We start from the raw sequence: 19,952 nt of genomic DNA, 5'->3' as shown, positions 1-19,952 counted from the left end.
CGCCGCACACCGACTGCCGTCCCGCCCGGGCGGCGGAAGGGGCTTTCTGGCCCGCCCGGGAGTCCGCGCGCACCCGCCGTCCGGGGCGGAGTGGCGCCGCCCCTTGGGCAGCAGCCGACGCCGCGCTCAAGGCCCGCGAGCCGCGGCGGCCTGCGGGCTGCGGCCCGGGCGGGGAGCGGCGCCGGCGGCGGCGCTCGGCGGGAGACCGCGGCTAAGCGGAGGGGAGGGCCGGAGGGTGGGGCGGGGCGGGGCCGGACCGGCCGCGGCGGAGCCCAGCGCCCGCGCCTCCGCCTCCCGCCGCAGCGGCTGCCGGGGCCGCGCGTGCCCCCCGGCGGGCGGCCTGCGCCCGGGGCGGGAGGTGCGAGCGGCGCGAGCCTGCGCGCGGGCGGCCGCGCAGGACGTGGGGCGGCGGCCGCGCGTGGGGGCGAGGCGCGGGGCCGCAGGAAAGGGAGTGGCCGCCGGGAAGAAAGGCGAACGCAAATATATTGACTGCGGCCGCGGGCTGAGGGCGAGCCCCAGGCCGGCCCGCGGGGACAGCCTGCGCGGAGCCCGCCGCCCCCGGTCGGGAGGCCGGCCGGCCTGCCACGCGGACAGCCGTCGCTCGGTTTCTTCCCGGGCCTGCGACGAGTGGGGAAAGTTGGCCACTACTCACTCACCTTGTATTCTCGAGTCCCGGGGCCAGCTGTTAACCACGCCGACTTGGGCAGCTCCCGCTCCGGGACAGCGCGGGGCACCTGCCACCGCTGCGGGCGGGCGAGAGGGGCCTGCCCCCGCTTCTCAGCCCCCACCAGCCCTGGCTCTCGCCGTGTGGTGTTCGCTGCCGGTCTCCTGCCCTGTCCCTCAGAGGAGGACCACAGCAGAGTAAAGGGACACAAAACCTTTGGAAAACTCTGTAGGACAAAACACCCCGGGGCGACGTGCAACCGAAGGCCGCAACCGCAGCACCTTTGAAGGTGCCGTGACGACTCATCGCGGGAACGCGCGGGTCTTCGCGGCTTCCTGCGCGGCCCGTGGCCTCGGCCAGCCTGCTCCTGCGCGGAGCGTGGTAGTTGCGGAGGCGCTTAGTGATTCTGGGACGCTCGGTCCCCCGCGTTCTCCCTCCAACTGAGTTACGAACTGGGACGTACCACTCTAAACCTACCATTTCCTCACCTGTTTCTAACTGGTTTTGGAAATTCTGTTATTAAATGTTAGGTAGCTAAGTGGTAGGAAATTCCAATCACCGAAGCTTACATTTAAGAAATGATCTTGACTTCTTGGTAAATCAGCAGCAAATAAGCTAGTAAAACTAGTTGTAAATATCTAAGGCTTATTTTGAAACTTTAAATACTATATATTAATTGGCCTATTTTCTGTTAATTTCGCTAAGATCTATTAAAAGACTGAAATTGAGCCACTCTTTAATGACCAGCCAGTCCATAATAATACAGGCGTCTTTTAGCAACAACAAAATGCTGCTTTTGGTTTGACCTTGGCTCTTAATAGCTGGCCACACAACTGTTTTTAGAGTTTTATTTGATAAGTATGCCAAAATTGTAGAAGTCAATTTTGTCTTCCTTTCGTTCTCTAAGCTTAGAAGACTTCTTAAACCAAAGGGAAAAAGGTTTTGAAATAGATTCATTCGTCTTTGAACGTTTTTATCTAGAAAAATTCAAATAAACTGACCTTGGATAGTACTATCAAATCGTTTGAGTTTGCAACAACTGCTTTTTCCAGCTTCGGGCCCGGGGGAGGGAGATTTTGCCTATGTTAAAATAGGCATAATCTAGTTAACTACTTGAAGTACCATCTACAGAAAAAGTGAGAAGTTTTTCCGTCTTTAATATATAGTTGCCCTTCTGAGGTAATGGGCATTTCATTTCAGGGCTTAAAAAGCTCAGTACAGACTCCAACGCAGTGGGCTGTGGTTCTTCCAATGTTTGCTTTCTTCAGTGTTGATCAAAGACCAATGTGTTTGCTTTACCAGACCCCATTGGAAAATGTTTTTAGAGCAATTACAGACATGACAATAATCAGTTCATCTTATTTTCTTCACCTTAAAAAGCATTGCCCAAAATTAGTAAGAAATCACTTAAGGACAAAGGAGGGGGAAAGAGGCGCTCCATTGGCCATTGCAGGTTAATTGCAAGACACTTCAAAGAGCAAAAAGTTTGATCTTCCCAAAGTCCTGCCATCCTAGCTCTTGTTTTGAATTAAAATAGGGCAGCCTTCTTTGATGGCCAGCAGGGTTTTTGTTATTAAGATGGTGAATCTTCCCGGCAATCTTGGGGAGAAGTGACGCTGAGGGTTGGGGAGAAACGGAGCTACGAAGAACAATTCAGTAAATTAGGAGGTTCGGATAAGGCGATTGTAGGAAATTGCCTTCTCAGTGTCTGAGCAACATTTGTTCCTCCTCCAGAATCCATATCCTCTTAACCTCTGCTGAGTACTGGAGTCGATACTTGTCAGTCCTTAAATAAAAACGTGTGCTCTGTTCCGTCTAGATGGGCGTTTCTGTCTGGACATGGAAGAGGGACTTCTCATAGGTAGACGCCCTTGAAACCAGTGATTAGCGCATCACGTCACGAATTTCCTAGAGCTGATGTAGATATTTTTAACATCGTCTTAAGTGGAGGCGGCATCTGTTAAGTGTGTCCTACTCTCTGTAGGCTTACATCCTGCCCCCTAGCACAGCAGCCCTGAGCTCGGTGGAGAGCCTAAGGTGGTCAGCGCAGGTCTATGTAAAGGAGGAGGACTGCATAGACGTGACACCATAAACAGCAGTAATCCAATTTGTAGCCTGGGTGGATGAAATTAATCACTGTGGTTCCTTCTGCTTCCACCTAGAACTCTACAATCACCAGCAAAAACCTATCTTCCCTGGACGTGCGCGGCCAGTCGGGCCAGGGCCATTGCCAAGTCTTGCAAAAGTCACTGAAATCAGGCGTGGAGATGTTTTAAAAATGCCCCGGTGGAAGCTTTCGATGTGTTAGGATGAGTGGGGTGTGGGGATGCTGACCCTAAACTATGAGGGCTGGGGGAACGGAACTCACCCCGACTGTAGAGCTGGACCAAGCGAATCCCGGGGTCATGCCACAGCTTTTGCTGTGACCAACACAGACGTCCATTCGATTACCAAGGGTGCTCTCTGGGACGATTCAACTTGACCCAAACGTGTGTCCCATCTCAGGTACTGGGGAGCGTGAGGACCATGACTCCCTTCATTTTGGAGGCCCTGGAAAGTGTGGAGTTGTGGGCAACAGCTTGTGTGTATATGTGTAGATGTCAACGCACACATTCGATTTCCAAATATCTTTGAAGCTGTCTTCTTATTTGTAATTTGCAAACCCAGTAAATTACAAAGAGCTCGATAGGGCTGTCACATACCTAAATGCACGGTCAGTTTTCCTCCAAAATTAGGTTTTCGCTTTACTCTAAAAATCCTTTGCTAAGAAATGTGTGAGCTCACCATCCAAATTCTTTTCTAGGAAACACTAAGTCAAGAGAAATGAGTTACATGTATAATATCAGGGAGGTAGATTTTTTTTTTTTAATAAAAAAGCAAGATAAAGTGAATCACACAAAAATATCCCACTATCCTCTGCAGCCTCTTTCAAGAAAGATATCGTATGTCCCCATGAGAATGCATTGCCTTCGTTCCTCAAAGTGGATTCTGATGGCCCCACTTCTTAAGAAAAAAACAACTTAGCTAAAGCCTGCACCCAGGTTTTGGTTGGGATTTAATATTCTAAGCAAAATATGCTCAACAGATGATAGTAGAGATGAAGCCAGAAAACAACTCCAGCTATTTAAACTGCCAAATGAGACATAAAGCTGCATTGTAAAAATCATCTGGAAAACAGGTTTTCCCATTGAAGTCGCTCAGTGTTAATTACTGCGAGCTGGAAGGCTGGAGATCGAACGCCTGCAAGCCGACTTTCACCCCGCATACGTAAACGGGAAGGACTGAACTGCAGCCAGAGGGCTCCGGCTCGGACTCATTGCCATGCATGCCTAGACATTAATATGTGTTCGTGGAGGGCTCGTACTGTACGAGGTGTTATTTCCTTATAAAGAAACACCAGGTCTCGCTTTCCATTCTTCTTACAAAATTATTCGCATTATTTATGCTACATTGAGCGATCTAATTTCTTCGTGATAGTCAGCTAATTGCTCTGGCAGGTAATTAGAAGCGGTTTACAACGCAAAGGGCTTTTGCATTGCCCCTTGGATTATTAAATTGCGCTGTAAATTATACCATATTTGCTGGGGGAAAAATTCTTTTGAGCAAGTTCTCTTCCTGCGATCCGAGATGAAATCGGCTCCCCACCCCCCACCCCCACATACGTACCCCTCCCTAGCCACCCCCACTGCCACCACACCCCCTGCTTTTCCTGGACTCAGAGTCGAATGATTCTAAAGCACGCGATTTTGTTCGTGTTCACTGGGCCGAAATAACGTGGCCATTATGGCCTGAAATGGGCCAGGTTTGAAGCGAGCTTCCTGCGCGCCTGCAATATCCAGCAGGCATGTGGGAAAAGAACGGCTTAAATGGGGACATCTGTTCAGTGCTGCTCATCTTACTCTTACAGCCAGGTCAGGTTAAGAGAATAACCTGTTCGCCACCTTTTTTCTTGTTAATAAGACTATTAGAAAAAAAGCGAGCACACACATACAAACAACACTAATTGAGCTGCCATATAAGCAAAGAATGAGACACACAAAGGTAGCAGCTGAGTCACAAGGGGAACTGTAAAAAATAACCACCGGGCTATTTCAGGGAAAATCTACACAACTTCTGTCAGAAAAAGAAAATAAGAATACGAGAGCTCAAAATGCTCTCTACAGAAATGGTATGTATAAGGAATTTTAAGAACTCAGCAAAGAATGGTTTATTTTCAGGTTTTTATTTTAAATACAATTGACCTGAGGCAGATGCCAGTAGAAATGTTTTTTCTTAAGCTTTCAAATACTCTGAGCCCCCACACTTTTCGTTGTTGCTGTTACTTTTGGTCTGTGCTATCTCTGAGGGTCCCTTGGCAAACCCCAAGTAGGAGCATCAAGGTTTGTCCCCTGATTTTAAAAAAGCAAACTGCGTTCACTTTCAGAAATATCACCCGTTTGTAAACCTTGTACAATAACGTGAACACATGTGTGGTTAAAGCCAGAGACCCGGTGCAGCTCCTAGATTATTTGTAATTAAACGCAATTCCCAAAGTAACATTTATCTTCCCGAAACTGCGATTGCAATTGTCAACCGTCTGGAGGAGAAGACGGGGTAATCTGGGAGCATTACCTCCTCTAGTAACAGAACAGAATGAAAAGAAATCAATAGTGTTGAGGATAAGAATTTAGTAGTTTTTAACTCTGCGTGTTAGCCGTGAGAAAGTGGTATATAATACCGAAAGAGAAAACAGCCGAAACAAATCCATTCTAGGAAAAAAATCAGAGAGGAACTAATCTGAATGTCTAAGCCTCTCTTTCTCTCTTGCCTTGCAAAACAAGAATATACACAGACAGACAGACAGACGCACAGACACACACACCATTCACCCCAAATGAGCAAACTCTCTTTTCCTTACATGTTGACTTCATTTACATGATGAAAGGGGAATATGAAGTGCTGTAGAATTAATTGTCAGTTTCATCTGTGGGCTGGCAGAGAGATAAATATGAAATATACCATAGAGTACACGCCTGCCTGTAGAACTAGCACTCGATCATACCAACATACTTTGAGGACATGAACATTATGCATGTAGACAGCAAATAAGGAAATATAATTTTTCTTCCTTTAATAGAGGAAGAAATACTAGTTTTGGTAAATATCTTCATATTTTTCCCACCTATGCCTATGAAGTTACCTACATATTTATAAGATTGATACATGGAGAAAGTCCTCCTTGTCTTCTGAATAATGCAGTTTGAATGCCCTAGCTAAAGTGAATCAAAGCATGTAGTATCCTTAGTTAGATGAAGAAGTCTTTTAATTAAACTGTCCCTAACTTTTGAATGTTTTGAAGCGACAGGGAAGAAAACATTGAATATTAAGTAGTGGGATATGGAAGAAAAATAGAGAGTCAATTAAGAAAAAATAAATAAAATATCTTTTCAAGTGGTCCCAAGTATTCAAAAAGAGTCACCAAAGCAATGCTTTGCATCCACCAGCGGAGCCTGTGCAAGCAGATCAAGAGTCACTATTGCTTCTCTGTGGTCAACAAATGCATCCAATTAAGCAGTACCAGGAAAGTAAGGACTCGGCTATAAAAGTGGCCGGACAGTTTGAAACCGAATAACCTCACTAATAGGGGCTATTGTTCAACGTGGAAGTTCCCATTTTCCAATCAGGAAAATACAGCCCTCTCTAGGCTCTGGCGTACCGATCCCTTCCCACCTACAGCTCAACAATCTGCCACCAGCAAGGGGCTTTTATTACCTCCCTTCCCAGGAAATGTTAGGCAACTTCCTAGTCAAGCCGCCCAAAAGCAGGAGTGGACAGCTAAAGGGCACCCCTCAGGGATCTACAGGTCCACGACTGGCCAGGTTTCCTTTTCAGCAGGAAAGAAACTTGGACCACAGAGCTCCGGATTTGGAGACACCCCCAGGCTGGCCCAGCCTGCTCCTCCCCGCAGCCGCCGGAGGCGCTGGGCTTCCTCTCTGCCCCTCTTCACGCTTTACTGAGCAGTCAACGCTACCGCGCGCCTCGTCCCCGCACAGTGGCCAGGGATTGGGGGCCATCTCTCCATCTCGGGAGAGACACCCGCCAGGAAGGCGCGGCAGCCCTGCCAGGGTCCGCTCGGTCCACAGCGGACACCCGCCTGTCTGCTTCCAGGGCTGGCGCGTCCCTGCCAACGCTCGGCAAACCGAGATGCGAAGAGCTGGTTTAAACGTCCCCAGCTGAGGCGCTCGCCTGTACAGCTCCTGTGCCTTCTCCCCCACCCCCCGCCCCCTCACCGGCCCCCATTAGGCTTTTTCAGCGCTGTGTATACACTGGACCACACTAACGTTGAAAACTGTATTTGGTGTAGATGTGATGCCGGACACTTGGAAGCCTGGATAACTTTGATGTTTTCGACAATAAATCCCTAATTGTACTTAATGGTTACAAATGGCTTTATTTACTTGTCCCTGTATCTACATATTTTAATCTATTTAACCAAACAGCCGAGTCATATTTCACTCTCCGCTCCCTGAAAAGTAAAAGCAGGGATTGAGGCCTTTAATTTGCTTTTAGGACCTTCCATTGCTTTGGCTGTGAAAACGTGAGAGCTCCAAATCGCAGCATTGATTAGTCTGCAAATCCGCCTGGAAAAAAAAAAAAAAAAAAAGCTCTCCTTTTCTGTTCCATCTAAGGAGATGTTGATGTATATTGTAGCTGCAAGGTGTTAGATATACTTGAGCAAGTTGTTCCCAGGATGTAAATTAGGTCCCAAAAGCTGTTGTCCAAATCGAAGAAACAGAGAAATTAATCTGGAAGACTATCCATCATCACCGGTAATAAAGAGAGCGACATGGATGAGACAGATGATATGATTAAGGGGCTGTGGTCGTTTTAATTAACTTTTTGCTGTCCTGTAATGATCAAACTGGTCACCAGACCCGGTCAATAAGCATGTTAATATCAAACAAATAAAACCAGGGATGATTAAAAACCTCCTGGTTTATTAAATTTGAAATTCAAATGAAATTTATGCTGCAGATGCATACAGAATGCTAATAGATTTTAGCTTTATTGAAAGTGGATCCCACAGGTTTGCAAGAAACAGCAGAATTTCCATCTCCCCCCTTCCTGCCTTTACGTTAAACTTCATTTGGAGTGGGGGAAACTTTTGTTAGAAAACCTACACTTCCTACCTTTCTTCCCCTTTCCCTTCCAAACCTCTGTATTATCGCAGTGTAGTATACTTAGGAGTAATGATCGACATCACAAAAGGTAAACTGAGCTCTATGCAATGTGAAATGCTTTGCTAGACAGGCTGTATCTACCATGAATTACTGATGTTCCCTCGTGCAGGGGAATCAAGAATGATGAAGTCACTTTTCAAAAGTGAAGAAAGGCCATTAAGACTAGTTTCACTGAAACCAGAAGCAACATTATTGCTGTTTTAATGTTTGGTCAATTATATAATTTTCTTTGTCATTCCTTTTTTAAAACTCTGCTGTCTTATGACTTAGGACAAACACTAATCGTTTATTGCGAGTGGGGGTGGAGGGAGGGTTAAGTGTAAAAAAAAATGCCCTTTTACTAATACTGGCATTAAGAAATAAATACCTAACTTTTTAAATAGGAGTAAGTGGAATGAGTATATCTTTTAATGATGAAAGATCCACATACAAACCCCTGTGAAAATCCCTAAGTATTGCAAGCCAACCCTATGTAAATTGAAGAATCCAGTATATTCATTAAATCCACATACATATTGTGACCCACTGTTAAGAAAAGAATTCATGTAATTCTAAAGTGAATTTATACAAATAAAAAATCTTCGAAGTAGGTAGCTCAAAACAGTAATCACATGATGCTGAGTTTTTCTACTTCCTGGCATTTTTGAAGAAACAGTGGTTAATGCCTGTTTACTCTCAGAATCAGCATTTAACTTTCTAATAGTCCTGTCTCACTTCCTTCCAGAAGACAGAAAGATAAAAAGATTAAATAACTATTCCTAGAAGGGAGTCTTCCCTCAAAGCTTTTTTCCCTCCACCTTTGAGGGTGACAGTATGGATTAGAATTAAACCCCAAATTTGAACAACTATATATTAGGTCCTTAAAATGAATATCATTATAGAAGACCAAAGCAATGAAGTTAATTCTCTTTTATTTGTTAAACGGAGTTCCCTCCTTCCCCCACCCCTTCCTCCTTCTGGGCTGGCCTGTCACGCCTTCTCAACACGCTAAAATCATTCAGAGTGGCTTGCAGGGAGAAACACGACATTTATGGTAAGCGTCAGCCTTCAGAGAAAGAAAGCAGTTCATTAATTTACTTCACACTTACTTCAAAGTATGAAAGTGTACCTTATCCCCTTAATCAATAGATATGATGTACAGTCAATATTCCAACAATGTTCAAAAGGGGTCAGAAGCATTTTCACACCACAACATCAGCCTCAACTCTGTTCAATGAAACTTAAACAAATGATATTACCTGACTTTGGGTTTCAGTAAACCCCAGGAGGATTTTTTTTGACATTCCTAGAAGCTGTGACACACTTGAGGAGTGTGTGTGTGTGTGTGTGTGTGTGTGTGTGTAGCAATAAACATGTTTGCCTAGTCAAAATAAAACAATTCTCCCAGCGAGTAACATTTTAATTCTGCCTTAAAATTAGGTTTCTGAGAACATTTACAACTGCTTAAAACATGAACTACTTTTTTTAAACATGAATACTTAATAGGGCTTCAAGAGCTGTGGACTCTTTGCTACACTGGTGTGGTGCTTTCTGTGGTTTAAGATGTTACCTTGTGGTGGCAGTGAAATTGTAATGACATTTCTGAAGGCAACTAATAACACAAATGGCAAGTAAGTGACTAAAACCCATTGAATTTTAACTGAGTGTATCTATTAACATGCACAAACATTCATAGATATCTGGCCCAAATACTATTAGACACAGACGCCTCCATACATGCAGCCCAAGATTTGTCAAAACCTTGTCTCTCTTCTCAGATAAATAAAACCCACACATATCAATCAAAATCCTAAATTTTCTCTCAGGAAGCTTGGGGGGTTTCCAGTGAAGACTTCTAAATTCCACACAACGCTCTTCAATTTCTCACTCAAAGAAAAAACAATATTCTCTCACCCACTTCTCTATCGAATCCTTTTGTATTGAAATTTACTCATCGCCAAGGGACAAACATACCCCTCCCCTAGAGCGAGACTGCCACTTCTAAAGACGAGTCCCACTTCAGGAGGAAAAAACAAGAGGGAGAAAGCTACAGCGTCAAAGTAACAACTCGTAGACCCAGGCTCACACCCGCCCTAACGCAACCCTAAAATACCCCTGTGTCCCCACCATTCTACCTTTCCGCTGTGGAGTCGGGAAAGGAAAGGTAGTAGGTATTAGTACAATTTTCTTCAAAAAATGTAGTGACAATGTCGAAGAAGTTAAGAAAAAGATCGCTCCGGATTTTAGGTACAAGGAACCGGAGGAAGTTGGCGACAGAGATGGCGTTTGTGAATATTCCCTCAACCTCACTCTACTTCACAGATTCCTTCTTGAAATCGCCAATCTCTCCTCTCCTATGAATGTCGACTTCACTGCACTGTTTCTATTCTTCATCTCCAGCTTTGTCACACACACACACACACACACACACACACACACAAACACGCGCGCGCGCTCTCGACTCCCTCTCTTTCACCCCCCCCACACACACTTTACCACAGTCTCTCTCTTCCCTCCCTACGTTTGTCACTCACAGTTACACTATAGTCCACTCACACCTTTCCTCTCACCCCTTACTGATTTCTCTTTACCCTCTTTGTCACACGCAGTTACACTGTCACCCACCCTTCTCCTCCTTTGCATTGTCCCTCCCCTTGACCACAGTCACTGTTCCACTCACACACTCACATTCCCTATCCTCCTCCCCGATCTTCACCGTCTCCCAGCTTGGTCACACGCGCGCACAGTTACACTGCTACACACTCACACAGCCGCTTTGTAGCACACGCAGCCCCCGCGCCCCCCCCCGCCGCCTCCCCCCCCCCCTCCCCCGCGGCGGCCGCGGCGGCGCCGATGACCTCACGGCGCGCGCGCGGCGCGGCCCGGCGAGGCCGCAGATTGGCTGGCCGCGCCTCCGCGGCACTTCAAAGCCGGAGAGGGAGCTACAATAGTGGTGGAATGGGCGGAACTGATCATTGTATTGCACACCTCTAAAAAAAACACTGCCTCTGATTTATCAATATAAAAAAGATCCTCTGAGAGGAGGAGGGCACTTTTGTGTGATGGCAACTTCACTTCTAGGGGTGAGTCTCAGGATTTTCTCTTGCTGTTTTAATTAGTTTCCTTTTATTGCCGATCAGAGGGGGTTAAAGTCGCCCTGGCCAGGCCACGGGCTATCAGTCTCTATTGAGAGCTTTTTTTTCCCCCCCTCTAAATACAAGTGAGTTTGGAGAAAAGAAAGAGGGGGGGAAGGGGTGGGCAGAGTCACTCTTTTCAGCGCAGAAAAAGGTTCGAAGGGCATTTAGACAAGCCACCTCGCAGAGCCCGGCCGCTCCCTGCCCGGGGGACGTCCGCCCTGCCCATTTTACATGCGAAGATTTCGGGGGTAAAGAGACAAAATTTTTCTCCTGGGCAAACTGCAGACTTTCCCTCTTTCCCTTAAAAAATCCCGCAGCCAGCCTTGTCTTCCAGGTACGTTGAACCCATCTCACTTTTTTTTTTTTAAACTGTCGTAGACAATTTAAAAAATTAAGAGAAAAGCAGGAAAAGCGAGTGAGCCAGCCTAGTAGTCTGACCTCTTTTGGCCTGGGAGACACAGCCGGGATGGGGTTTCTGGGAACCGGAACAGGATTTTCAAAGCTCTTTCTGGATTACAGGGGACGCGCTTTTAAAAGCCACCCAATGGTTTTCCCCCAGGCTTCTTGGCAAAGGAAACCTTTCTCCCTAATCTGGATTTTTGCTTGCTTGTTTGTTTCGAAGTGCCTGGGGCCTTCTATGCACGAGAGTGTTATTTTAGGTGAGAATATTTGTCAAACTCTTCTTTAGCATGGCGCTTTGCTCCCGAATCAGACGCCGGCAGCCAAACTTGTCCCCTCCCATAGAGTAGGAAGCAGCCGGGCGCCAGGGCTGTTGGGGGAGCCAGGTGAGTTGGTGGCGGCACGCCGCAACGAGAGATGGGGTGCTGTGGGCCGTTTTGAGGGCTACCGGAGATCTGATGCAGATTTCTTTCCTCCCTCCCCCACCTGGCCTTTGCCCACCTCCCTTCCCCCACCCCATTTCCTCTCCCCCTTCCCGCAGGAAGAACCGAGGTTGGGATCCACTCCTCTGGCCATGCTTGCTGCTACCTGTAATAAGATCGGCAGCCCCAGCCCGTCTCCCTCCTCCCTCTCGGACAGCTCCTCTTCCTTCGGCAAAGGCTTTCACCCCTGGAAACGCTCCTCGTCGTCCTCCTCCGGCAGCTGTAATGTAGTGGGTTCCAGCCTCTCAAGCTTCGGCGTGTCGGGGGCCTCCCGGAACGGCGGCTCGTCCTCGGCGGCGGCGGCCGCGGCGGCAGCTGCAGCGGCCGCGGCGGCCCTGGTGTCCGACTCGTTCAGCTGCGGCGGCTCGCCCGGCTCCAGCGCCTTCTCCCTGACCTCCAGCAGCGCCGCCGCGGCCGCCGCCGCGGCCGCGGCCGCCGCTTCCAGCTCGCCCTTTGCCAACGACTACTCGGTGTTCCAGGCCCCCGGCGTCTCGGGGGGCAGCGGCGGCGGGGGCGGCGGGGGCGGCGGCGGCTCTTCGGCGCACTCGCAGGACGCTTCCCACCAGCCCGTGTTCATCTCCAAGGTGCACACCTCGGTGGACGGGCTGCAGGGCATCTACCCGCGCGTGGGCATGGCGCATCCCTACGAGTCGTGGTTCAAGCCCTCGCACCCGGGCCTGGGCGCAGCCGGCGACGTGGGCTCGGCCGGCGCCTCCAGCTGGTGGGACGTGGGCGCGGGCTGGATCGACGTGCAGAACCCGAACGGCGCGGCGGCCCTGCCCGGCTCGCTGCACCCGGCCGCCGGGGGGCTCCAAACCTCGCTGCACTCGCCGCTCGGAGGCTACAACTCGGATTACTCAGGCCTGAGCCACTCAGCCTTCAGCAGCGGCGCCTCCTCGCACCTGCTCAGCCCCGCAGGGCAGCACCTCATGGACGGCTTCAAGCCGGTGCTGCCCGGCTCCTACCCGGACTCGGCCCCGTCGCCGCTGGCCGGCGCGGGGGGCTCCATGCTGAGCGCGGGGCCGTCGGCGCCGCTGGGGGGCTCCCCGCGCTCCTCCGCGCGCCGCTACTCGGGCCGCGCCACCTGCGACTGCCCCAACTGCCAGGAGGCGGAGCGGCTGGGCCCGGCGGGGGCGAGCCTGCGGCGCAAGGGCCTGCACAGCTGCCACATCCCGGGCTGCGGCAAGGTGTACGGCAAGACGTCGCACCTCAAGGCGCACCTGCGCTGGCACACGGGCGAGCGGCCCTTCGTGTGCAACTGGCTCTTCTGCGGGAAGCGCTTCACGCGATCCGACGAGCTGCAGCGGCACCTGCGGACCCACACGGGTGAGAAGCGCTTCGCCTGTCCGGTCTGCAACAAGCGCTTCATGCGCAGCGACCACCTCAGCAAGCACGTGAAGACTCACAGCGGCGGCAGCGGCGGCTCCGCCGGCTCCGGCAGCGGTGGCAAGAAGGGCAGCGACACCGACAGCGAGCACAGCGTCGCGGGCAGCCCGCCCTGCCACTCCCCGGAGCTGCTGCAGCCCCCGGAGCCCGGGCACCGCAATGGCCTGGAGTGACGCGCGCCCCGCGACTGGCCCTCCCCCTGGCCCCCTCCCACCCGGCCCCGCTCCGTCTCGGGCTGCCCTGGCCCCAGCTGCAGCCTCTTTCTCCTGCTTACTGCTCGGCTCTCTGCCTCTGTTCCTCTTCTAACTCCCTCTGTGACTTAACTTAGTAAAGGGGGTATGGACATGTAAGTAACAAATATTGCGGTCCCGGGCCCTGGCTTCCCTCTCCGCCCGGTTACACCGGCGGAGCCCCGCACAGCCTGCTGGCCTATCGTTTAGAAACAAGCGTCCCTGGAGGTAGAGTTGGGCAATTCCAGCGCCTGGGAGACCGGCCTCTGCCCAAGTGGAAGCAATTCGGTTGAGCAAGTTTGAGCAGCGCCGTGGGGAGGGCACGGCAGGAGGCCTGCGTGGGGCATCCCCGCCCGGGCAGCCACCGACTCGGTTCCAGAACAGCCTGGCGGGTGCCCGCCCTTCGCCGAGCTGGCGGCGCTTTGTGCGGGAGCCTGTCCGCACGGAGATCCGGAGTTTGCAGAGTCTAGCTCTCCCAACGTCAGCTCGGCCTCTTTTTCTTTGTTCCCTGGGGTGGAACCGATGCAAATTTCAGCTAAAGGCAGTCTCGGTGAATCGCTGCATCAGCCTTCTTTCATCTTTATAACTTTTTTTTTTTTTTAACTAAAATCCTGAAGAAATAAAAAGGCATCCTTCCACTTGGTTTCCCGTCTAGATAGTTTTTCCTCTAGCAGTGAGCAAATCTTTCTTCCTGTTGAAACTGTGCTAATATTGATCCCAAAGTTATTTTGATCGCACTAACTTAACTTATGGGGTGGGGGTGGGGTGAGGGTAGGTGTCTTTCTTATGCAAAAATGCCCCTTTCCGGTGAGACCAGATTCACTATCTCCGTGTTTGTCCTTTTCTACCTCGTTTTTCACAACTCCCGAGCCTAATCCCCCCCCCTCTTTTTTTTTTTTTTTTGGTAGTCCAGACATCAATTTGTATAGTACCCATTTCTGTAAATTCTTACAATTCATTGAAGATTCTTAGGGTGAAACTTTTTGTGTGTGATTTAAACTTATAAACAAGTGAAGAAGCTATCGTTTACTTCAGACGAGGCTGTAGTTTAAATGCCAAAAGAGGGAAAATAGGGGGAAAAAAAACTTTGTAAAATATATCTGAACCTAATGGTTTGTACAACTGGAGAATCGTTCTAGATTAGTTACCAATTAACTATAACTCCACCAGTGAATGGGTGCGAGGTGCAGTTGTCCAGGAGACGATTTTGTATAGTATTTTTCTTGTACATTACTTCCAGTAAATATTTGAAAATATATTGAAGTAAACTTGATTTTTTTTTTTTTTTTTTTTGTTACAAGATATTATTAAGAGTTATTGTTGCAGTTCTGATGAGCTGCGGGTTTTTTGAACTCACTTCTGGAGGTGCAGAGCCACAAATGCACTTTCGGGGCCTAGTTTTGCTCGAATATGAATTTAGATAGGTATCAAACTGTAACTAAAACAATATTTGATCAATGTGGGATGACATTTAATTTAATGGAGCATGTACTTATTTGCATTTGCTGGCAGTTCAGGCATAGTTAAAGTGAGAGTTTTCCTATATTTCATAACTGGGTTTGCCAAAACCCATGTATTAAATAAATTGTCCAAGTGAAACTCAACTAACTTTGGCCGTTGTGTATTTCCTGAAGGTAATATGTTAATTGTTAGTAAACACTCCTGACACTACATTTAAATGTTTGCAAATTCTGCAAACTAATTGCTCATTGTAATGTTGAAATAATTTGGATATTTCACATTGAAATGAAAGCCTTTCTCTGGAACATTTAGACTTGCATTTTAAATGCATGAAATGTAATTGATTTATTTGTAATATTTTAAATGGTATTAATAAACTCAGATAAAAGACTAGGCCAGTTAATTTGTATTTTCTTTTATTTTTAAACGATGGACATTTGGATTTTATTTTCAGTTAAATGTCTAAACAAAATATAATCCTGTTTTGTGCTAATATTTAAATACTTGCCTTTAATATTACTTAGATGGAATGATCTATTTGGCTAAACTGTTTTCTCTATTTACCAAGATCAAGATTATAGTATCTAAGAAATGTAATTAATTATTTACCAGTGGATTTAGCTCAAAGCATCAGGATTTACTGATCTCTTAAAATTTGGACTAACACACAAAACAATTCAAAGAAATTTTCTATTTTGCTTCCTTCTCACTCTCTAGAAGGAGTCAGGTTGATAGCATTTGGTATTTATAAGGGCAAGACTTACACTGAAAGATCAATACATCCAAAATAAAAACATGGATTCCGGGATAACTTTTGTTGTTAGGGGGTGGAGAAGGTCAAGCTAACAAAAGCTTGTTTTTGGCATTCCATGTCTTAGCTAAAGATTACGTAGAGGTAAATATCAGTAGTAGATTCCTGTTGAAATGAGTTATCTGTTCTTTTAAAGTCTCTAAACAGCCACCAAAGAAAAGGAAGGTTAAACCTTAATCTATTTACTAGGCTATTGTTCATAGGTGTCAATGATGCTAATAAAAAAATATTGTCTTGTTATGTCTAAGTGCATTTAAGCAACGGGTTCCTTGAGCCATACTTTGAAACATAAAAATTATACTTTAAATGTTGATTGCTGTTATATCAAACTATTTCACTATTAGATAAATATTATTTTGAATCAAATTGAATAAAAAGTTAGTGTGTTCAGATTCTTTTAAGTTTAGCTTCTTTTTTTCCTTATTTGCATTCTCCCCACCCTAAGTTCAGGCTTGATGTACCTCTCCAACTGAAAATCTTCCATTGAAATGTATATAAAGTAATCATTATCCATATAAACAGAAGTGAAAATACAGAGTGCTATGAATATTGTAAATTTAGAAGAAAAAATCAACTAAGGATAAAATTTTAGAATACTGGCAAGTTGTCGCTTAAAGTAGCAGGCTGTCTTGGTTCTGTTTGTTGGCTATGCAGATATTTGAGACCTACAATCCCTTTGGTTTTAGAGAAGCAAGTTCGCTCTAATTCTTTGGTATATTATTGTTCTAAATAATGGTTTTAAAATGTAAAATAGTCTCTCTGTCACTTTCTTCCTAGGGATAACACACAGAACACAGTTTAAGTGTTGTTTCTTTTTTATTGAAAGTTGCAGTGCTGAGGAGGAAACGGTTCTGAAGGAGTTAAATGTAGTAGCAGGTAAGGAAAGCTGCTTAGTACATTTATAATCGTATCAGTTGCATTACCTGCAGCTCACATTTGATTTAAGAGGTGGATGATGACAGAGATTTTGTTGAGAATTTCTTTGGGGTGGTTGAAGGGGGACAGATCTTTCTGTAGTGGAGATTGCAAACTTTCACTTTCTTCCTTCCGCTCCTGCTCTCCCTTCTAGCTTTGGTGAATTTTGTTGTGATGGTTACTGAGCAGTATTTCTAGATTCCTGTGCTGCAGCGTGGGCAGGGTTCCCTTTTGGTGATGAACACCCTTTTCGGAGGACAGTGGATGAAGTGCAAAATAGTGATTTCTCCCTGCTTTGTCTGTGTGAAGTACCTCTAACAGTGCCTTGGAGGCTCACTCAAAGGGTTGCACTTTGAACCAAGGGACAAACTTCCAGTCTTGCAGATCAAGGTGGAGTTAAACTGGTTGTTGACCCAGAGGTCAGGCCAGCGTATATCAGTCCAGCCTCAATCCGCCTTTCTGTTGACCTGCTTCATTTCTTTCCCAAACTTCAGTATTTCTTCCCTATTCTGCTTTCTCCTTTTCTGCCTCAACTTCTTTCAGGATGCTTTCTTTCGCTTAGGGACACACGTGACTGTGATTTGTTGAGGTTGGATTATCAGCTAAAATATTTTATGATAGATACTTAATTGAAGCAAACGCGATGATTTACTTACTCTCTTATTATCAATTGATCTTGGAAAAAGTTCCTGGATGGATTTGCCTTCCTTCTCCTGTCTTCTTTATCCCAGTCTTGGTAGAACTTCTCGCCTGGGCTTCCCTCGGGGAAAGAATGCTGAAATTGAAAATTAAAGACAAGCAGGTGATGAGGCTGGACTCCTGCGTGGGCAGATCGATGGTTCTGCCATCAACATTTTCATTTCCCTTCAGATCTTTCGGTGAGATTATGAAATGCAATGTTACAGCAGGACTGTGAAGGAATTTCTTTAAAATAAGTATTTTAGAGGATTAGCTAAAAGGTCAGATGATTGTTTGGGTTTGTAAATTAAAGCAGGAACTTTAGAAAAAAATATTATGGATTTGATTATTCTCTGCTCACCTAAAACAGGAAGTTCTGCATTTTGCTCAATTTTTTTTTATACAAATAGCCTCAAAGGGGGATTGATTTGAAGCAGCTGTTTTGAATAAATTGAGGTTTTTATTTTTCTGCTGATTTTTTTCCTGCTTCTGTTCAAACTGGCCTTATTATTTTCCCCTACACCTCTAAGAAAAACTGAGGTATGATCAAGTCTCTTTCTTTTATAAAATATGATTTCTACAGTTGTTTGCTTTTCTTAAAAACAAACAAACAACAAGCCCAGTAGATTAATTCTATCAGTGCATTTAAAGAAAATCCTGTATAAATTAAGAATGGAAAGGAGTGAAGTGTATACACTAATGCTGTATTCATTTTTAAGTTTTGACTGTTGCTTTGGGAGGCATCTTTTGAAGACTTTGCTGGACACACAATTGTTGCTGTTGTTTAAAACATAAGATTCAGAATTTGCTTGTGCCTATTTATTCCCTGCTTCCGGATTAAAGGAAAGCCGGTAATTCCTTGCTATCCTGGGCTCCCGCCACTGCGGTTTAAGGTGATGCGCGTCAGTGCGCATCTCTTTAGCTTCGCTGCATCCCTGTGCACACAAGTGTTGATTTGCTGTAGCAGGGGGGAGGAGGGATCTATTTTATTTGGTCCCTGGGCGCGTGTTTAATTTAATTTAATTTTCTGCGGAGTCTCCTGGCGGGGAGGAAGCAGCCTTCTTCGTTTTGCTTTGGCTGCTAACGACAGTCGGGCTTTGTAAGCTCTAGGGATAGCGGAGGACTTGAGGGTGACTGAGAAACCAGCACTTAAGCGCCCCTGGCAGCTGCCACTTTCCGCTGTGGTTCGAAGGCCGATCTACTGGGTGTTTTTGTTTTTTTTTTTAAAAGCCCACTTCCTAACTTTGCTTCCTAACTCTTGCTGTGCGGGAGGGGACGGTGGAGGCTTTCTCTGCTTCTCCTGCAGGGCTCTTAGCTGAGGTCTGTCTGGACTGCCCCAAGTTTCCCTCATTTCCCTTTTCATTGAATTCGGGGGAGCTTTGAGTCCGGTAGAATTTCCCAGCCTTTCAAAGTGCGACCTCTTCTTTCTTGCCCGGTTCCTCGAGGTGAGGTGCGGGATGCTCCCAGAAGCACCCCTGGGAGGGGCCTCAGGCGGGGAAGCGGCAGGGTCTGCATCCTCCACCCCCGCCCCTTGCAGCAAAGCGTGGGGCAGAGGTCAGGGTCTTCCCTACGAGCCCCCGCCCGCGGCCCCGCTGGCAGGCAGGGCCAGCTGCCTGCGCACACTAAGGCGCCGTGGACAGCGAGCGCCACCCTGTGCCCTGCGCCCGCTCTGCAGCGCGCCCCGGGCGGTAATGTGGTCGACGTGGCCCGTGCTTCGGGGCGCCTCTGGCCCTGCACGAACTCACCCTGGGAATCACCGCAGGAAGCCCCCTTGGTGCGCAAGCCGGGCCTCCTAGCTTTCACAAGACGCAGGGGCGGCGGCGGGGGCTCTCCAGACTCTGAGCATCCTTCCGCTGCCCTCAGCCATCCGAGCGAGGGCCTGGAGCTTGGGGCCTCCGTCTCACCCTATGGGGTGGCGCGCCCCACGCTGCATCCTGCCGGGGCCATCCCAGCCTGCCTCTGCGTTGCCTGGCCAAGGCCCTCTTCCCGAACATGCTTGGATCTCTCCCTTGGCCTTAGAGACCACCGCCTGCCCTCCCTCACCTCTTGTGTTCCTTTCTTGGCCAAACTGCGGTGTTCATTCGCATCTGCCTCCCCTCGCACGAGGCCTTCCAGGAAGTACAGCGTCCTTCATCGGGGGGGGGGGGGGGGGGGAGTTTTATTCTTGTCTTTTCATTATGAGTTGGCCAGACTCGAAGGAAGGAACTTGACGCACCTTTTCCCACACAAAATTAAGGCTGATTGGCTGTGTAAACGCTTTGTTCTGTTTAATGTTCGGAACCAAAGGCCAGTTTAGCCACCTTGGTGACTAGGCAGCATTTTATAGATACAGATATATAATCACTGTGCCTGTGAACAGATTTTTCTTTTTTCTTAATCACGTTATACCTAAAGCCCAGTAACTTCTCTAGGGCTCTCTTCCTCTCCCTCCTTGTCTCTCGACCCTTTGGGGGGCTGGATCCACGCGGAGTGCTAGCAGGGTTTCCAGGCCCCGTATTTTGGTGACACGTGAAGAGAGGTGAGGACGGATCACCTCCGACTGAAATAAGTGCCACACTTCCTTTAAAGGTTTCGATAAGGTACCGCAGCT

General features: G+C 47.6%; 1 protein-coding gene across 4 annotated transcripts; it reads left to right on the top strand.

The window, feature by feature from the left end:
* The first annotated feature begins 10,860 nt into the window (after window positions 1-10,860).
* Window positions 10,861-13,492, top strand: SP8 (Sp8 transcription factor). 4 transcript variants are annotated; one of them, XM_066238939.1, is made up of 3 exons: window positions 10,861-10,946; window positions 11,689-11,785; window positions 11,941-13,492. In XM_066238939.1, exon 3 carries the CDS (start codon window positions 11,974-11,976, stop codon window positions 13,438-13,440), a length of 1,467 nt encoding a protein of 488 aa, XP_066095036.1. In that variant the 5' UTR covers window positions 10,861-10,946; window positions 11,689-11,785; window positions 11,941-11,973; the 3' UTR covers window positions 13,441-13,492. The 4 variants fall into 4 exon arrangements, with proteins under 4 accessions (XP_066095036.1, XP_066095035.1, XP_066095038.1 ...); XM_066238938.1 differs by lacking the exon at window positions 11,689-11,785 and having other exon boundaries at window positions 10,866-10,946; XM_066238941.1 differs by lacking the exon at window positions 11,689-11,785 and having other exon boundaries at window positions 10,934-10,946; window positions 11,945-13,492.
* The last annotated feature ends 6,460 nt before the right edge of the window (window positions 13,493-19,952 follow it).

Source organism: Saccopteryx bilineata, chromosome 7, assembly GCF_036850765.1.
Source record: "Saccopteryx bilineata isolate mSacBil1 chromosome 7, mSacBil1_pri_phased_curated, whole genome shotgun sequence".
NCBI lineage: Eukaryota > Metazoa > Chordata > Mammalia > Chiroptera > Emballonuridae > Saccopteryx > Saccopteryx bilineata.
This window is presented reverse-complemented; position numbering and strand designations above follow the sequence as displayed.

Coding starts and splice junctions, on each gene's coding strand:
- SP8 (XM_066238938.1), top strand. CDS start 10,926: ATGGCAACTTCACTTCTAGGG. Junction 10,947..11,940: donor TGGCAACTTCACTTCTAGGG/GTGAGTCTCAGG, acceptor CCCTTCCCGCAG/GAAGAACCGAGGTTGGGATC.